General features: G+C 55.7%; 5 protein-coding genes across 5 annotated transcripts; 1 reads left to right on the forward strand and 4 right to left on the reverse strand.

The window, feature by feature from the left end:
* Positions 1-413: 413 nt before the first annotated feature.
* Positions 414-2,008, reverse strand: CCM_08030 (integral membrane protein, putative; the record flags this gene model as incomplete). Its single annotated transcript, XM_006673169.1, has 4 exons — positions 414-888; positions 956-1,628; positions 1,694-1,829; positions 1,895-2,008. The coding sequence occupies 4 exons, from the start codon at positions 2,006-2,008 to the stop codon at positions 414-416; spliced, it is 1,398 nt and encodes a 465-aa protein (XP_006673232.1).
* Positions 2,009-3,049: 1,041 nt separating this feature from the next.
* CCM_08031 (lipase precursor, putative) lies at positions 3,050-4,831 on the reverse strand (the record flags this gene model as incomplete). Its single annotated transcript, XM_006673170.1, has 1 exon — positions 3,050-4,831. The coding sequence occupies one exon, from the start codon at positions 4,829-4,831 to the stop codon at positions 3,050-3,052; it is 1,782 nt and encodes a 593-aa protein (XP_006673233.1).
* A 1,011-nt stretch (positions 4,832-5,842) lies between these two features.
* Positions 5,843-9,429, reverse strand: CCM_08032 (fatty acid oxygenase, putative; the record flags this gene model as incomplete). The annotated part of the gene is made up of 5 exons (XM_006673171.1): positions 5,843-6,394; positions 6,461-8,526; positions 8,579-8,771; positions 8,838-9,076; positions 9,129-9,429. 5 exons carry the CDS (start codon positions 9,427-9,429, stop codon positions 5,843-5,845), a joined length of 3,351 nt encoding a protein of 1,116 aa, XP_006673234.1.
* Positions 9,430-10,436: 1,007 nt separating this feature from the next.
* On the forward strand, positions 10,437-12,284 carry CCM_08033 (uncharacterized protein; the record flags this gene model as incomplete). The annotated part of the gene is made up of 2 exons (XM_006673172.1): positions 10,437-10,599; positions 10,654-12,284. The coding sequence occupies 2 exons, from the start codon at positions 10,437-10,439 to the stop codon at positions 12,282-12,284; spliced, it is 1,794 nt and encodes a 597-aa protein (XP_006673235.1).
* A 2,833-nt stretch (positions 12,285-15,117) lies between these two features.
* Positions 15,118-16,550, reverse strand: CCM_08034 (cytochrome b5 reductase, putative; the record flags this gene model as incomplete). The annotated part of the gene is made up of 2 exons (XM_006673173.1): positions 15,118-16,418; positions 16,478-16,550. The coding sequence occupies 2 exons, from the start codon at positions 16,548-16,550 to the stop codon at positions 15,118-15,120; spliced, it is 1,374 nt and encodes a 457-aa protein (XP_006673236.1).
* Positions 16,551-17,282: the final 732 nt, after the last annotated feature.

Raw genomic sequence — 17,282 nt, forward strand, 5'->3', positions numbered from 1 at the left:
ACTGCTGCTCCAGACGCCGGGCAGCTGACTTACACGGGCGCTCGGGCGGTGGGCTGGCCTAGCCGCGCCGTCGGTGTCGGCGGTCTTGTAGGCGTCCACGTGATCGGTGCCGTTGTCGCAACTAAACAGGCAACACGGCCGGCCGTTTTCGCCTCTCAGGTACCGCACTGTTATTATAGATTTATGGCAAGCCATCCGGGAATAGTCTTGGAAATGCTTCCATGTGTATTCCAGGCCCCTGCCGCCTGCTCCGTCTTCTGGTCCCGCAGCCGATCCCGCAGCTGAGGAAGAAGATAAGAATTAAAATATAATGGTTTCAAGACCAACAGATTATCATGTCATTCGAACTTGCTGAAAAAAAACCGCCGTCGTTATGATCATGATATAGCCATGTGGAGCAGCAGAATAACTACTTATGGACGGTGTTCCTTGTCGGAACTTCCGCGTGCAGAGACTGATGTAAGCGATTTCGCACTTGTCCTGTCCATTTCACCCGCACCAGCTACCAGCTCTACATCATCTGGCTCGCCGTAGTTGACCGCGTAGCTTTTCTGGTACGAGATCTGATTCAGCTCGTGGCGGCCCTGAAAGACATCCTGCTCGGCCCTCGACGTCGACACGGTGCCGAACCTCGGCGGCTCACGATCATGGGCCGACTTGTTGCCGGAAAGCGAGTATTTCGCGTAGTACCGCTGTGTGGTCCCGAGCACCTTGGGAAACAGCCGTACCAGCAGCAGCCGTAGCGACGGCATGCAGATACACATCAGGCCGACGTTGATTTCAATGTCGGACCACAGGGCCACGTCGAAGAACTCCCATGTCGGGTTCTGGGACTGCGCCCCAAAAGTGACGAGGGAGCGAAGGCGGAGGATGCTCATGACGGTCACACTGTCCGGCTGTTAGTCTATCATGCAACCCCACGGTTTCAGACGCATCCCCAGGAGGAGTAGCTTACAAGGTGCCCACAACAAACATGATGGCGACGCCGACTTTGCGTCTCCAGTCCAGCTGCAGGCTCCGGAGCTGCCACAGCGGAATGCCGAGCATCCACAGATCCGTCGCGATGCTGATGCCGGCATTGGACCAGCCGAGCGCATTGATGTCCAGGCAGTGCCCCGAATGCGTGCCGTCCCATTTGGTCCAGAAGTAACGGATCGGCGTGCACTGGAAGAGGCCGAGAAACACGTAGGCGACACCCCACGCGGCGACAAAGCCGACGGTGCCCCAGAGCAGCCGGCGGACGGGCCGGCTCGGGAAGATGCGGACGTAGAACAACAGCAGCGACAGTTTCAGCGTGGCCACCTGCTGGAAGTAGAGCACCTCGATGACGTAGAAGCCGAGGCCGAACTTGGTGATTTGGCCCGGCGCGAGTGTCCACACGTCGCGGCCCATACCGTTTTGCGGTAGCCAGTGCGCGTTGAAGACGGTGGCTGGCACGCCGCTAACAATGGTGGCCAGGCAGAACCAGTCGTCCCATCCGTAGTCGAGGCGCGCCCAAAGCTTGTATGTGAATCGCTGAATGACGAACAGGGCAGAGATGATGCCCAGAGTATCCGAGACGATGATGTACTTGCGGCTTCGGTCGCGAGGCGGCACCTCACATACTGTGTTCGTGATGTTTTTGACGGCTGGCGATGTCGGTTAGATTTTGCGTTTCTTGGGGTTAGCAGCATGCTCTCTCTGGATGACTTACACAGGGCTTCCGGGATGCTGCATTTTTGTAGGACGCAGCTCGCCACGGCGTCTTGCAGTGGCTGATCGGCGCAGATACAGGCAGTGTCGGTCGAGTCGCACCTTGTCTTGTTCAAGGATTCGGCCAGACACGGCAGCTAGAGGTCATGATTTCTTTTAGCAACAATTGAATCCGGCCGAGGCCAGTGGCAAGTCCACGTACCGAGCATGTGGGAAATTCTCCGAGAGCTTCTGCCAAGCCACCGGGTGCTGGGGTTTGCGCCGCTAGCACCCCGGGCACGACCGCTGTCGCCGCCAAGAGGGAGAGAATCTTCATCGCACACGGATAGTTGCACGGTCGATAATTCAGATGGCGCGGGGGCAGATGCGGCGCGAAGGGTATATAAACACCAGCGCGGAAACTGCCGTCGTGACGTCGTTGGGATTTTTTCAACCTGTAAACAGGGGAGCGCCACGCTCGGTCGCATGCTGCAGGCTAGGGTAACGTTGACGGTGGCGCTTTGAGAGGAATTGGAAATGGCGACCACAGGATAAATGGGCAAATGTCTCTAGTTATGGCCATTGGACGTCGGCGCAAAATGAGAAAAGAAAAAATGAGAAAAAACGCGGAGGGACGTCTACCCGAGGCTCCGGAGTAGCAAGGCGAGAAGACCTCACGACTCGTGCAGACGGGGTAGATCAACGGCCTCACCAGTCTCAACATACGCGCTTGTGATTGCGAAACGGCTTAGGGTCGGCGCCACCTGGTGGGGGTCGTTTGGGGTTGGCTACGAATATATATTGTCGAGTCTTGGGGAGATGTGGCTGCGACCGTGGTGAGGACTCGACGATGGAATGAAGATGTCGCCGGTGACGTGAGATTGGATTCCGGTGAGGTGGATAGGCAGCCGATCATACTCGCCATGGTATTATCATCCATGGGAAACCAAAGCGCCGAAATGTCTGTGCTGAGAAACATTCCGAGAGCTTGTGACGTCCATACGATGAGTTCCGCGTCTCCACACATGGGCAATTAATTACGAGCCAAGGCCCATAAAGGCCACCCGGCGATATATCCCAACAAGGCAGTCGATGGACCAGCTGAGAACCGAACGATAAATAATAATGTTAAGAGTGGCGGGTGAAGAGCTACAGGGTATAGAGTACGAACATCCGACACAGAAAGCGTATGGAAGAAAGAGGGGGCTAAAAATACTAAGATTGAAAGGATTTAAGATGTAGAATAGAACAAAAAAAATACACGAGAAAAAGCAAAAAAAAAAAAAAAAAAAAAATTAAGAACAACGCCCAGGAGAAACCACACTTGCAACTCTCACCACCCCCCGTCTCCATCAATACAAGCCTCCGTTACACCCTACTAGTCCAGGTACTCCGTCATATCCTCCATGGAGGGCGTGGCCGACACGTCGATAATATCGCAAAGGCTAGAAGGTCTGCCTATGACGTACCACCAGTAATGTCTGTGAAAGTCAAGTGAAATAAACTCCAGCACGGCGTCGAGGCTTGCGTGCCCGTTCTCGCAGTGCCCGCCCTCGCGGTTCCGGCGATAGTACACGTACTGCCGCTTGATGCACCAGAACTTCTTGACGAGCCGGTCGACGTCGGCAATCGCGGCAAGCTGGTCGTTGATGGCATGGTAGACCATGATGCCCTCCTGGAGCTGCACCACATCCTCGCCCACGTCAGAATTCTGCTTCACCTTGCGGAAGATGTTGGTGTTCTCAGGCATCTTGTCCAGATCCTTGACCGCCTGCGCCAGGCCGCCGACAAAGTACTCCGACAGGTTTTGGTTCGCGTACTCGGTATAGGCATCTTCCAGCTTCAGCGTCTTGATCCTGTCAAACGCCGAGATGTTGAACGCGCCCTCGGCGTGCACCAGCCGCTGCATCGTCCCGTTGTACTCGGGATAGTCCGTCATCAGGCCCGAGAGGCCAGTGATGACCTTGACCGTGTCCTCGGTTTGGTCCAGGGCCAGCAGCATGCGCAGCGGGTTCACCGGCAGCCCGCCCATGGCGTACGTCCGGAGCCGGCCCTGCAGCCACGGCGCGTGCTTGGTCTTGCGAATAAACGCCCACGCCGTCGCGGCGGCGCCGTCCGAGTAGCCCCAGGCCGCGAACTTGACCGAGTTGGCCTTGAGCCCGTAGCGGCCGCCCGCGAGGTCGAAAAAGGCCTGCATGGAGTCGAGCACCAGCTGACCGGCCTTCTTGCCGGCGCTGTAGCTCGCGAGCGGGCCGCCGTGGTCGGGCACGAGAACGTGCCAGCCCAGCCCCAGCATCCGGTCCAGGACGTCCCACCGCACGTCGGCCTGCTTCGACGCCAGCAGGTAGCTCGGGCTTTCGTCAATGTTGGCCGAGAGCGACGTCATCTGAAAGGACACGGTGGCGGGCATGGTTACGTTGATCCACTTGGGCACGAAGACCGTCGTCACGCCCCAGATGGACTTGTCGTCCGAGTCGCTGCTGCTGAAGAGGATCTGTTCCGACGTTTTGAGATTCTTGAGCTTCGACGTCAGATTGCCGGGCGACGGTCGGACTCTGATCACCTGGCCCGAATCCATTTGGTCGATTGACTCTACTCCTCGGTACCATGGATCTTTGGATGGCAGAATGACCCGGCTGTTTGTCTCACCACCACTGCGGGGGCGGCAAGTACCGACTCTCGAGGAGCAGAAACTGAATATGCCGCATTCAGGACCTTTCGAGGAGCCTTGATCATTGGAAGACAGTTGATCGTCGGGAGGCACTTGATCGTCGGGAGGCACTCGATTGTCGGGAGGCACTTGATCTTCGGGAGACACTTCATCATCGCAGTTGCCATCTTTCGTGGAGCAGGGAGACGCTTTACCACGGCATTTGCCCTTTTTCTTGGAGCAAGGAGAGGCTGTATCTTCGCGATTGTCGTCTTTCGTGGGGCAGGGAGAGGCTTTCTTTTCGCAATTGCCGTCTTTCGCGTCACAGGGAGGCACTTGGACATTGCAATTGCCGTCTTTCGCGTCACAGGGAGGCACTTGAACATTGCAATTGCCAAGTTTCGCGTCACAGGGAGCCACTTCAGTACTGCAATAAGGTCCTTTAGAGGAGAACACATAGCCTTGCAAAATGCAGCTAATCGTCACAGCGACCTTGATGATTAGCACCATTGTGTCGAGTTGTTATGTAATTGATTGTATTGAGTTGGTGTTGGTAGGTTGGTGTTGGTAGGTTGGTAGGTTGGTAGGTTGGTGTTGGTAGGTTGGTCGGTAGGTTCGTTGGATAGTTGGATAGTTGGTTGGATAGTAGGTTGGATAGTTGGTTAGATAGTAGGTTGGTTGGTTGGTTGGATAGTAGGTTGGTTGATAGGTTGGTAGTTTGAGGTTGGTTGGCTGGTTGGTTAAGTTGTTGGTTCGTGAGGGAGGGAGGGACATCTTATAGGAGAGGCAAGGGCGGCGAGATTATTATATATTCTGACCTTGGAATATTATTTAGCCTTTTCACATCCATTGGAATATTTTTATTTTTTTCATATCTATTGGAGAAGTATTAGCCTTTTCAACGGGAATATTATCCCTTTTCACATCCATAAAAATATAATATCATTTAGCCTTTTCACATCAAAGGAAATTAAATTCCCAAGCTCGGCCATCTGTAATATATTGTGTTAAGCTTTTCAAAGGGATTGTTTCTCCAACTTAGTCGTACGCCCGTCGTGTACTAGCTGCGACCATGACTTGAAAAGCGCTGTTGACGCGGCACAAGTACAATCTGTAGCATGAATACTGTCATTTTATTTATTCGAAATATTTTTTTGAAGCATGTTTTATCTTGGTAATAATCTCCTTCTTTCTCCTTCTCGTTTTACTTCTTACCCTCCCATTCTTTTCATGCCTGTCATCCCCAGAAATAAACCTCTGTAATAAAGCTTTGTACCACCTTCACGTCTATCTGACTAGTGGCTTTCTTTTTCGCCTCTGGCGGCAGACAAGTACAAGGCATCTGCATTATTTTTTTTTCGCTTGTTCGACCACTAGCAAACTTTACTCGATGATGACTTCGCTGTTGCCTACGGGCCCTCGCTAGCCTGGACCGGTCTCCCATACACTGAGCACCACGTGTTCTCTTTAATATTAATAAATTTCTCAAGCTGACTCAAACGAAAAAATGACAACCCGCATCTACTCATCATCCCACATCAGCTTCATGCTCGTCGGGAACGGCCACACGGTGCCCCAATCCTCCGTCATGAACCCGTGGCTGCCATCTGGCTTGACCAGGCGCTTCAGCTCGCCCTGCAGGCCCGGCACACGTCGCAGATTCTTCTTGCGGAACAGCGCCCGGAACAGCGCCACGAGGGCCGTCTGCGCGACCTCGCGCCCCAGGCAGAGCTCAGGGCCCAGCCCGTGCTGCACGTACGCGTCCAGCGGCCGTCGAGGATCGACCTTGTCTGGGTGAGGTAGTCCGCTGTCCCTGGTCGCCGGCGTCACCGAGACGAAGACGGTGTCGCCGTGCTGCACCGGCACCGGGCTGTCCTGGTCGTCGGTGATGGTGTCCGGCGCAGCTACCGTGCGGTACAGGCTGAACGTGCCGGCCATGCGCACGCCTTCCATGGCGTAGCCGAGAAGCAGCGCGTCGCCCGCGTCGCTGCTCTCCTCGGCCGCGATGCGCTCCAGCTCGTCGCGGTACGGCGCGCCCTCGGCAGAGAGGTACCAGTCGACCGATTGTGCGAACTATTTCCCTGTTTGTTAGCCACCTGTGTCGCCGCTTCCGTCACCCGGGAGGAGGGCGAGACTCACCATCTGCGCCTGGTTCGGCACCATCGCGCCAGCTGTCGGGAGGATCTGACTCCATGCAATCTCATGAGCGTTGAGGCCCGTCTTGGCCAGCGCCCTGACAAGCTGGTGGCCGTAGCGCGCCAGCACGTCCTTCTTCAGCGACTGGACGTACAGGCCCTTGATGCCGAACACGAGGCCCAGCTTGACGTTGGCCTCGATGAGCGCGCCGAGCTGCGCCGAGGCAGCCTTGGCCGCGCGCCGCAGCGGGAACGACTTGACGGGGTCGTAGTCGAGGAAGATGCAAATGTAAATCATGGTCAGGAACTGGAACAGCTCCTGCTCGGAAAATACGCCCGTAGGATGCTCTGCGGTCTTGATCGGCAGGTTGAAGACGCGCGCGACAAAGTGCGTGTGCACCAGGTTGCCGACGTCGCGCACAATGTCAATCTGCGGCTGCCCCGCGAGCCGGTACGACTTCTGCGCCAGCAGCCTGTCCGTCGTCTGCGTGTAGAACGCCTTGACGGCGGCCTTCCAGGGCTCGCCAAACAGCGCGGTGCCGACAGACGCGCGCTGGATGGCGTGCAGGTCCGGGCCCGAGGCCAGCAGGGCGCGCAGGCTGCGCTCGTTCATGAGATAGCCGAGGCCTTGCTCCCAGGCCGGGTGGTACGTGGTCTCGTTGCCGAGGACGTGCTGGAAGGCGCGGTGCGAGACAATGTCGACCTTGGCCGGGACGCGCGCCGGGCGGTCAAAGTCGAACCAGGCGGCGCGGCCCATGTTGGCGAGGATCTTGCGGTTCTCGGCCGGCGTGGCCATGGGGTAGTGGGCGTAGACGGAGTTTTGGCGAAAGTGGCTGGGAAAGGCGCGGATGAAGAGCTTGTAGAAGACGCAGCCGTGGTTGACGCCGAGGTCGTAGTTGGCCTCGTTGAAGCCCCAGTTGGTGAGGGTGCCGGTGTGGTAGTCGGTCGTGTAGTGGCGGTCGCCGCGCACGAGGGCCACGGCGTCGGAGAGCACGACGCGCGAGATGGTGAACGTGGGCGCGATGCCGACGCCCGGCGCCATGGGCTGCTTGGCCTCCTCAGCGACGATGCCCGGGTACAGCTCCACGTTGTCCGGGTGCTGGTACAGGTGGCGCAGCTGGTCGGCGACGTACGGGTCCGAGTTGATCTCCTCGAACGTGTCGTACGCCTTCATGCCGAACTGCTTGCGGAACTCGTTGAGGCTGGCCACGTGCCACTTGCGCCCGCGGATGATGCCGAGCGCCTCAATCGGCTTCATGATGCGCGGCACGTTGCGCGCGCCAAAGGCGCCGCCAGGCTCTTCAATGGCCAGCGTCAGCGCCCCCATCAGATCGTCGTCGTCGAAGCGTCCGTCGGCGCCGCGCGTGAAGCCGCCAAAGCAGCACTGGCCCGGGTCTTGCGGGAGCTTCTTCTCAAGCGCTTCCATAGCCCGCCGCAAGGCGGCCAAGTCGAGCTCCTGGTCGCCGCCGCCGAGCAGGTCGGAGAAGAACTCTTGCATCCAGACCTCGTCTCGCTTAGAGATGCACGAGTGCCATCGGTAGCAGAGGTTGAACTCGGCCGAGACTGCGTTTCCGACGCCGCTCTGCGAGCCCTCTTTGGTGCCCACGGCCACGCCCATCTCTTGTCGGGGATCAAGCGTCCATGTAGTGTCGGCTCGATTCAGGTTGACAATGTTTCGAACGTAGTCAATGAGGGTGATGTTGATGTACAGGCCAGACGTCACTAGGCGCGCCGTCTGGAACAACTCCTCGTCGTACTTCTTCCACGCCTCATGCGCCTTCTCTGGACTCAAATCCGGAGATGGCTGCGGGAATCTATTGGCCTCGTTGATGGCAGCCAAGTTTTCCGCAATGTAGTTGTGGAATCGGTTAAACATGACAAGAATAATGCAGACGCCGGGTGGGTTTCCCAACATGCGCTTGTCCGCGAATGCATCGGGCTTGAGCTTTCCATCCTCAAAGGTTCGGATAGAGTCTTGCTGCTCTTGGCTGTTTCCGTACAGCGGGGACAGGTCCAAATACGACGAATTGTTGTTGATGTTGCCATCCGCGGGATCAGAGTTGAACAAGTCTTGCGGGCCATCAGAATACGATCATTGCCGACAGCGAACAATTTCTCTTACCGTGAATAATGATTGTGGCCCAGTACCAAAGGATACTGGACACATTGTTTGGATTTTTCTGAAATTCATCTCGCGCCATGATGGACTCAAAGATGGTCTCGGGTGGCGGAAGGGCACCGAGGCCCATTCCTCGTGGCTTGCAGCTCCTCGAGTAGGCAGTGCCAGCTGCTCCAAGACGAGGCATGATTGGGTTCTGCGATTGGATAATATGTCAGCCTGCACTTCAGCTTTGGACACACGAGCCCCTCGCAGAACATACATTGTGGGATCCATCAGCTTGGCGGAAACGATACTGGTCCCCCATGTAAAGCAGCGGGGGATGCTCCAGCGAATACCACAGCTTGTCAATGAAGTCGTTTGTCAAAATCTCCTGGCGCCTGGAGAAGTCGGGAAGCCCAGCAACGAGCTGGATTGTTCGCTCCATCAGCATCGTTTTATCATCCGTCTGCGTCTCCCGCTTCAACTTGGCCTTGACGATATCTTTGATCGTCTTGAAATCTAGACCGTGTCAGTGCGGCGCGCTCACTTCAGGCGTTGGAAAAGCGCGTACCGGCATACGTCATACTCCTGAGGTCTTGGAGAAGGGTCGGGCGACTCTTGACCAATCGATAGGTGCCATCTCCCATCTCGGTCGGAAGCGGTCGGCGCGATGCGGCTCTGAGCTTCAACCATGCTGTAAGATGCGACTGGTTGGCCCGCGTGTCTGGTTTGGAAGGCTTGGGATACTTTGGCAATGGCTGCTGGCGCCGGTTTTTTGGCCCGATGGAGTGTCCATTGGTGGCATGGCCGCTGGCACCATCCACGGCGGTAGACACATCCGCAGGTGGGAGCAGATTCTTCTGGGACGACATCTCTACACTGATTCTTGACGAGACAGGAATCGAGGGTTGAAGCTTGGAAAAGAGAGCAGTACCGGCTAAATCCGAATGTAATTCGGCCTATATGTTTTCGTAGACGCGTCTTTCACTCTGTCAGCAGCGTATATGCTGCCATGTACCGATACATGCACGATCCGCTCCATATGGGGTCCGGGACGGGCCGTTGTTTTAGACAGTTTTATATACATGAGTTTCTATTGGTCATTTTGCAAGGTCATCACCTTTTCAGCTGTCATTTTGTTCGATGCCGACATAAACCGCATCACGGCGCATGTTGCGTACCCACCTGCAGAGATTCAGCTGTGCACCACTTCCGAGACCTGCATGAGCTGCCAAGGTCTAGTTCTAGCCCCTCTTTTGACCGGGCGATTGTCGAGCCATTCGTTGCGAATCAAAATGTTGTAATTTGAAGACGTGTGTACTTTGTTCAGCAGCAGGTAGGCCAGCAGTGCATCGTCGCCAAGCCGTCTCATCGAGCCCAAATACGGCAAGCCCGACGCTTCATGTCTGGTGCCCATGACAGCAACAGAATCTTAATGCCCGAAATAAAAGCAATGGTACGGTTACTTCACAATTTTGGCTTCGCACTTTTGGGCCGTCGTCCGACTATCCGTATTTCATTACTCTGCAGTCGGTGGCTGGCTGAGCCGAGACAGGGTATAGACAAGGGTCGCGGATCGGCCCCGGCGGCGCGGCCCCCTCCAACCGTCGGCGTAAACATTCCTGAACCATTCAATATATGCAACGAGCACACGGATAGTACCAGTACAGCTTCACGTACCAGTACACTTGCTCTATTACCCCGCTCTGAGCTGGAAGCCATGTCTCAAACAGCAATCTGAATTGCCGAGACCGTTGCCGTGTCCAACAAGAACAAGTATGTATTGACAGATGATTAGCACGCGAGCTCGTACGTCGACTTCAAACGCTATCCCGCTTCAAGAAGCCATCGTGATAGTTTGGAAATAATCATTCTCAAAATGAATCCTCCCGTGCAGGCGCCGGCCCCTGGTCAGCGCAAATTGGTTCTTTGCTTTGACGGAACTGGAAATAAATTCCACGGCGACGACAGTGACAGCAACATTCTGAAGATTTTTCGAATGCTCGATCGCAGCTCCGAGAACCAGTATCACTACTACCAGCGTAAGTGCGATGGTCTCTTCTACTGCACATGGTGATTCTAACGACCAAGGACAGCCGGGATCGGAACCTATGTCACCTCCGAGGCACTGAGCCAGTCGGGCATCGTGTCCAAAATCAGCGAGCACTACCAAAAGGCAAAGGACTCTGCCATTGGGTCCAGCTTTGACCAGCATGTGGTGTCCGGCTACCGCTTCCTGATGCGCTACTACAAGAACGGCGACCAAATCTACATGTTTGGCTTCAGCCGTGGCGCCTACATTGCCCGCTTCCTGGCCGAGATGCTCGACTACATCGGGCTCCTGTCCCACGGCAACGAGGAGATGATCAAGTTTGCCTGGCGCGCCTTCTCGCAGTGGCAATGCCGCCGCAAGTCTCGCGGCGACGAGAACCCAGACGACGAGGAGTCCGAGGCAGGCGAGGGCGAGGACAAGGTCGACAAAATGTACACCTTCATGAAGGATTTCCGGGAGACTTTTTCACGACCCGTCGGACGCATCCGCTTCCTGGGCCTCTTCGACACGGTCAACTCCGTGTCCCGGTTCGAGAGCGCCTGGATGCAACGCGCCAAGTTTCCCTACACGGCCCGCACGAGCGCCGAGGTCATCCGCCACGCCGTGAGCATTGACGAGCGCCGGGCCAAGTTCCGCCAGGATTTGCTGTACCAGAAGACGCACGACCACAAACGCCCGCACCATCACCATTTTTCCGAGTTGCTGGAGCCCGTGCGACGGAGCTTCGAGGCGTACCTCGGCGGCGATGGACCCGGCGACGCCGGTGATGCCGCCGACAGTCCTCACAGCGTGGCGAATGCGCAAAGTCTCGAGCCTCCGTCGGAGCGGACAGGCAGGAATCTGCTGTCCCCAGAGAACGGTACTCGGCGAGAGCCACGACGCAGCAAGTCGCGCAACCACGTGCCGTACAGGATGGCGCCTCGCGCGCACTCGTTCAAGTCGAAGCACCGCAACGGGCACGAGCATGTCTGTCCCGGCAAGGGCCCGCAGAAGCCTGAATTCGAGGAAGACGTCGGCCAGGACATTGACGAGGTCTGGTTCGCGGGCGGTCACGGGGATATCGGCGGTGGGTGGCCGGTGCCAGACGACCGCCGGAGCGCAAGCCACGTGCCTCTGACCTGGATCGTGCGGGAAGCCATGAACGCGGGCCTCGAGTTCGACATGCACCGAGCCACGACCATGGGCTGCACCGAGGCGCCGGTGCTCGTCACGGTGCAGCCGCCGCCCGAGGCGGCGGGCGTGCCGGAGCCGACGCAGTCGTCGTTCCAGTCGCAGTACTCGTCCGTCTTCACCGAGTCGCTGCACATGTCGCACACGTCGAGCCTGCACGACTCGCTCGTGTACGGCGGCGGCCTGGGCCACGTGGCCGTCACGGCGTGGAAGATGATGGAGTGGCTGCCGTTTCGGCGCATGGACCTGCAGCGCGACGGCTCCTGGCGGCCGATCCGGTGGCCGCTGCCGCGGGGCGAGGTCCGGGACGTGCCGGACGGCGTGCGCGTGCACGGGAGCGTGCTGCGCCGCATGCAGACGGACGAGGGGTACCGGCCGGGGAACCTCATCGTCGGCGGAGGAGGTCGCGGGAAGAGGAGGGCGCCAAAGGAGTATGGCATGGGCGAGTGGCAGTGTGTTGCTGAGCCGGGCGATCCAATTGGGGAGATTTGGATGCGTAAATAAAGACTGGACTTGCTTGACTGTGTCGTTTACTTAGGTTTGCCTTCAGAAGTGGAGAGAAATTTCTCTTGTTACTAGTATTTTAATACTTGATCTTGCATACAAACCCATCTAGGTGAGATGCAGTTTCCGTCTATAGCGTAGCCACTGGCGGACGTCTGACGGCACAAGGGTACAAGGTCGAGCGCGACTTGGATGAAGTGATTGTTTAATGGATAAAAGGAGAGTTAAAAGTTTTCGCAAAAAAGCCATATACGAAATTATGACGCGGCAAGTCGCCGTCTCCTGGTCAGCCAGCGACCGCCAATGAAATCCCTCCACAGGGTATACAGACGATATGAGCCATCAGCCTATTTCTCCAGCGGTGGAAGGCATTTAGTTGGTTTGTAGCTGCCTAACTTTTAAATTCAAAGATTTTTAGAGATATTTAGCTCCTCATGGTACATCCTAACTAGTCGTTTCACCTGCAACATAACAAATGTAGGGTAAGTGACCTACTCGGCCATGAGGGTGCTATTTGTCACCTGTTGATGATTTCCGCCCAAAGTTTATGGTGTTCAGCACTTCTTCCAACACTGGCATATATATGGACCTCAATGCAGATGTACGATTTGGCAATACTTTTGAAAGAGTCTGCCAAAGACGCTGTTTATCCGCAGCGCTGGTCTTTTCGAACCCCCCTAGTTTATGCCGAGCGGCGAGTTGCTGTACTTCTAACAGCGGTTCGAATATGGGCCAGAAATAAGCATTTATCGCTTTTGCTTCTTCGAGATCGTTGCCCAAGGCCAACACGAGTTCCTCTAGATCGCTCGCCACTTCCTTAAGCAGTAAATCGTCACCAGTAAACCTCTATGTTATTGTGGTTAGCGTAGTCGACTTGCTCGGCTGCGACACTCACTTCCTCGCTGAGATCTGCCAGCTTGTTCCGCAAACATGTCCCTAAATGCAGAGCAGTACTCAGTCTTCTGTGGGTGTCCTGAACAAGGGCCGCTGCCCGGAATTGGTTGTCCAGCATCCACGTCTCGGAGCCATATATCGTTTTCCCTATCAGGAGAGCTTGGCATCGTATAAGATCCAACTTCTGTCCATCCCGCATATAGAGTACATCCACTTCTCTTCCCAGAGCATCCCCGATTTCCTCACTAATATCCCCGATATAGTAAATTTCGTCGCTTGTAGCTTCTTTCCTATACCCAACAAGCAGATCGACGTCGCTCTCTGCGCGCTGCTGATCTCTAGCGAAGGAGCCGAAAACGCCTACCCAGGCGACAGGCGATAGTTCAGGTTTGCTCAGAATTGTCGAACAGCGTCCAGCGATATCGCTGAGGGACATGACGGGTGGAGCCGCTCGTAAACCCGCGTGATAGCAAATTTTCTTGTTCGAAGCAATTGCTGTCATCTTGGAGAATGGGAATAGCCGTCCGTAACTTCTCGGTGCGTTGCCCATTATAGTTTTAGAAGTGTGATGCCTTTGCAAGGATTTCATCATAGCTATAACCCTTTCCTTTATTATTAGGAGAGGCGACCCACCTCCCCTTTCATAGATGTCCTAAATCACATGACAGCTAAGCAAAGAGACATCTTTAGGATAAAGTCTTTTTTTTTTTTTTTTGAAGAAATCTTTTTAATGTTTTTCGAATTCTGATTCTATGCATGTAGGTGATTTTTTTTTCTAGATACGTTATAATACCTCTGGGCTTAACACTTGGAGCTGGCGCAAGGCCCAGAACTTGCGCACAGGACCAAATGCAGCCTTCTGCTTTAACCCACTATTGCTGCCCAACAGGTATTACCTTCAAAGTATACATACGGACACCTCACCCCTCTTTTTGTGACTCAACTGCTGCCCCCGAATCGAGTTTCTGACTTTCTCCTTTCTCCTCGTACAACAATTGTCATTTATTTGATCGAATCCACGAGCATCGAGATGGCAAACAGCGTCAGTAGGCTTGATAAAGCCCTCAAACAGATAGCAAAGATCTCGCACCGTATCATTGCAAACAAATTTACAGAGGCAGTAAGTCCGATGCCGCGCCTGGCATCATCATGCCATGCCGTTGATGAGTTTCTGCCAGACTTTTGTTACGCCAGCGGACGATGTCGCACTTCAGCTTCGCCAATCGTACATCGTGGATCTGAATGTTATTTCCGAAAATTTGGACTTGAAAAACGACGACCCGTTGAGAAAGAAATACAAAGAGCTGTTCAAGCAAGCAAAGGGTTTGCATGGACAGTGCACTATCCTTGATCATAAATACGAAGTTGCAGGTATAGCTATCGAGATAGACTGGAAAGAAGTCTGGAAAAGTTTGAATGACCGCCTACCAAACGAAGTAGCCCCCCTTCTCGAAGATGCTATTGAGAGAGAAGACCAGGGGGAGACAGGATCTGGAGCCACGAGTGCGAAGAAGTGACTGTTGACAATAACTATTAGATAGAGCAAACATTCGCACCTCTCCAGCTATCCAGCTCTGAATGCAACTCTCATATTCCGTGTACGCTCATTACTTTCGCATTCATATGCAGCGCATACCCACTTATGTTTGTTTTTCACGGCTGGTGTTGCACCTGCTAGTCCGTGATGCTCTGCCATCGCTACATGACGAAGACAGGCGAACAAGGCAGAGAGAACATCTGACCAGCCTCCGCTCCCTCAGCACCGACGAGTACTCTGGCCCCGTGTCTAAGGCCATGCTTTAAGCTCTTTCGACCTTTTCATTTCACGCTTAGTAGTAGAACTAGCTCGAATGGTGGGCATGAACGATGTAGGGGCACCATCAGAGCCGGCAAGAGCCTATGGCTTCATTTCAACACTTATTGGTACTCCCTACAAAAATTAAAAAAGGAAAATCTGGTCCGTCATTTTCGCCATGGCCCCCGGCTTCTCAAACCCCAGATTGACCATGTCATTCTTGGCCGCGGTGACCATGCCCGGCGGCCCGCACAGCATCATCTTGGTGTCCGCGCTCGGTCGCGGCAGCTTCTCCTCGATGAGCTCCTGCGTGCAGTACCCTGTGCCGTACGCCCAGCCCTCTGGCGGCTGGTCGAGCAGGTAGTAGACGGAAAACTGCTTCGGGTACCTGCGCGCGAAGGCGTCCAGCTCGTCGCGCAGCAGGATGTCCTGCTCGGTGCGGTTGGCGTAGATGAGGCTGACGGTGGTGAGGTCGCGGTCGTGCTCGCAGATGGCGCGGATGAGCTGGAACATAGGTGTGATGCCGGTGCCGCCAGCGACCATGCCGACGCGGCGCGCGAGCCCCGGCGCGTAGCGCATCGCGCCCTTGGGCCCGCGGAACAGCACCTCGTCGCCGACGGCGAGGCGCGCCAGGTAGCCGCTCGTCAGCTTGCCGTCGGGGTACGCCTTGACGACGAGCTCGAGCACGCCGCGGTCCGCGTTGTTGGACACGGGCGTGTACGAGCGTGCGACGCTCTCGCCGTCCACGTCGGCCTTGATGGCCACGTGCTGCCCGATTGGCAGCCCGAGCACCGTGTCCGTCGCCGGCAGCGCAAACGTGAACCGGTACACGTTGGGCGCCACCTGCGTCTTGGCCCGCAGCGGCAGCGGCGCGTACGTCGCCGGGTCCAGCAGCCCCCGCTGCAGCAGCGTGTCCTGCTGCACCGGCGCCGGCACCTTCATGTGCGCCGGGTAGCTGGTAAAGGACGCGCTCTGCTGCGCGAGGCGCGTAAACTGCTGCGCGAGAACGGCGTCGACGACGGCGAAGAGGCCCGCGCCCGCGAGCAGGCCCTTGGTGAAGCCGAAGCCGTGCCGGCCGGGCGTCTCGTTGTTGAGGACGGACAGCACCCAGGTCGGCGTCGCGGGGCCGTAATAGCGCGCGCCGAGGTATACGCCCGTGACTGCGACGGAGAAGAGGCCGACGCTGCCGAGCTTGGACAGGAGCGCCCGCGTGTTGCTTGACGCTGGCTTCTCGGGCGCTGAGACGGGTGTCACGTTCACGGCCTTGCGTTGGGGCTTCTTCTTGTAACCCTTGAGGCTGCCGATTTGGAACGTGTCCATGATGTCCAGGGCGTCCTCGGAGTGGCCGGCGTTGTCAAAGGCTTCTGTGGCGTCTGTGCCAGCGGCCTCTGCTAGCACTTCCGCACCACCTGGGTGGTCTTGCAAATATTTTGTCACATCATAGACTGGTAAGATCTGTTAGTCGTTTCCTCGATACGACGGCCAAGAATAGTTCGAGGGGTACCTTTGCCGTTGATTGTCATCCAGGCATCTGTTGCCACCTTGTGCTCGGCTACTTGTCTTGAGTCGTAGTCCATTGTGCTCATCTAAGGGTAGTAGTATTGGATCGAGGTAGGATGAAATATGCGATGTTTTGGGGTGAACGAGAAAGTCACTGTAAATTATGTACAAATGACTATACTAGACAGTAGAATGACGAGTGCCTGCGGCCGCCGACTTTTATGAGCTACTACCCAGCTGCCATTATACAACATTTTTTCCTTTCCATTCTTTTCCGCTAGACGGTCATTGACGTGACCCTGCAGCAGTTTCAACATGGTTCTCGATTTTCTCCATTGTTATCTCCTATCCCTGCACCGGCCAGGGACAAGTCCGCGGACAACGGACTAAATAGCGGAACTTGCCTAGGCACTTCGGACTGCATGCAGACGTGGGATGGGTAACTAAGGATTCAGATCTCGGCTTCTGGGAAAGGTGCCCACAGAGTCGTCATTCATTGGTGTAGGCGTTAATTCCCGTTCCTTCCGCTCCGGCGTTTTCCAGCTCTGCTTCCAAGGCATCCGGTGTTCCCGGCGAATAAGCACCACGCCAATGTCAGCGCTGCCCTGAATTCTGTGGCGTAAAATGGCGCCCGACCCGAACCGGTGCTAAAAACGAACTAATTACTTCGTAGATCTCCGGAGGCGATTTCGGACGCCATCATGTTTGCCAGCATGATGATGACGACAGGGATTCTAGCCAAAAATAAAACAAAATAAAATTGGCGCATAAGAGGCATTTCTAGAATGATTCTAAAAGATAGGCAAAGA

The sequence above is a fragment of the Cordyceps militaris genome (genome assembly GCF_000225605.1).
Source record: "Cordyceps militaris CM01 unplaced genomic scaffold CCM_S00006, whole genome shotgun sequence".
In the NCBI taxonomy this organism is placed as follows: domain Eukaryota; kingdom Fungi; phylum Ascomycota; class Sordariomycetes; order Hypocreales; family Cordycipitaceae; genus Cordyceps; species Cordyceps militaris.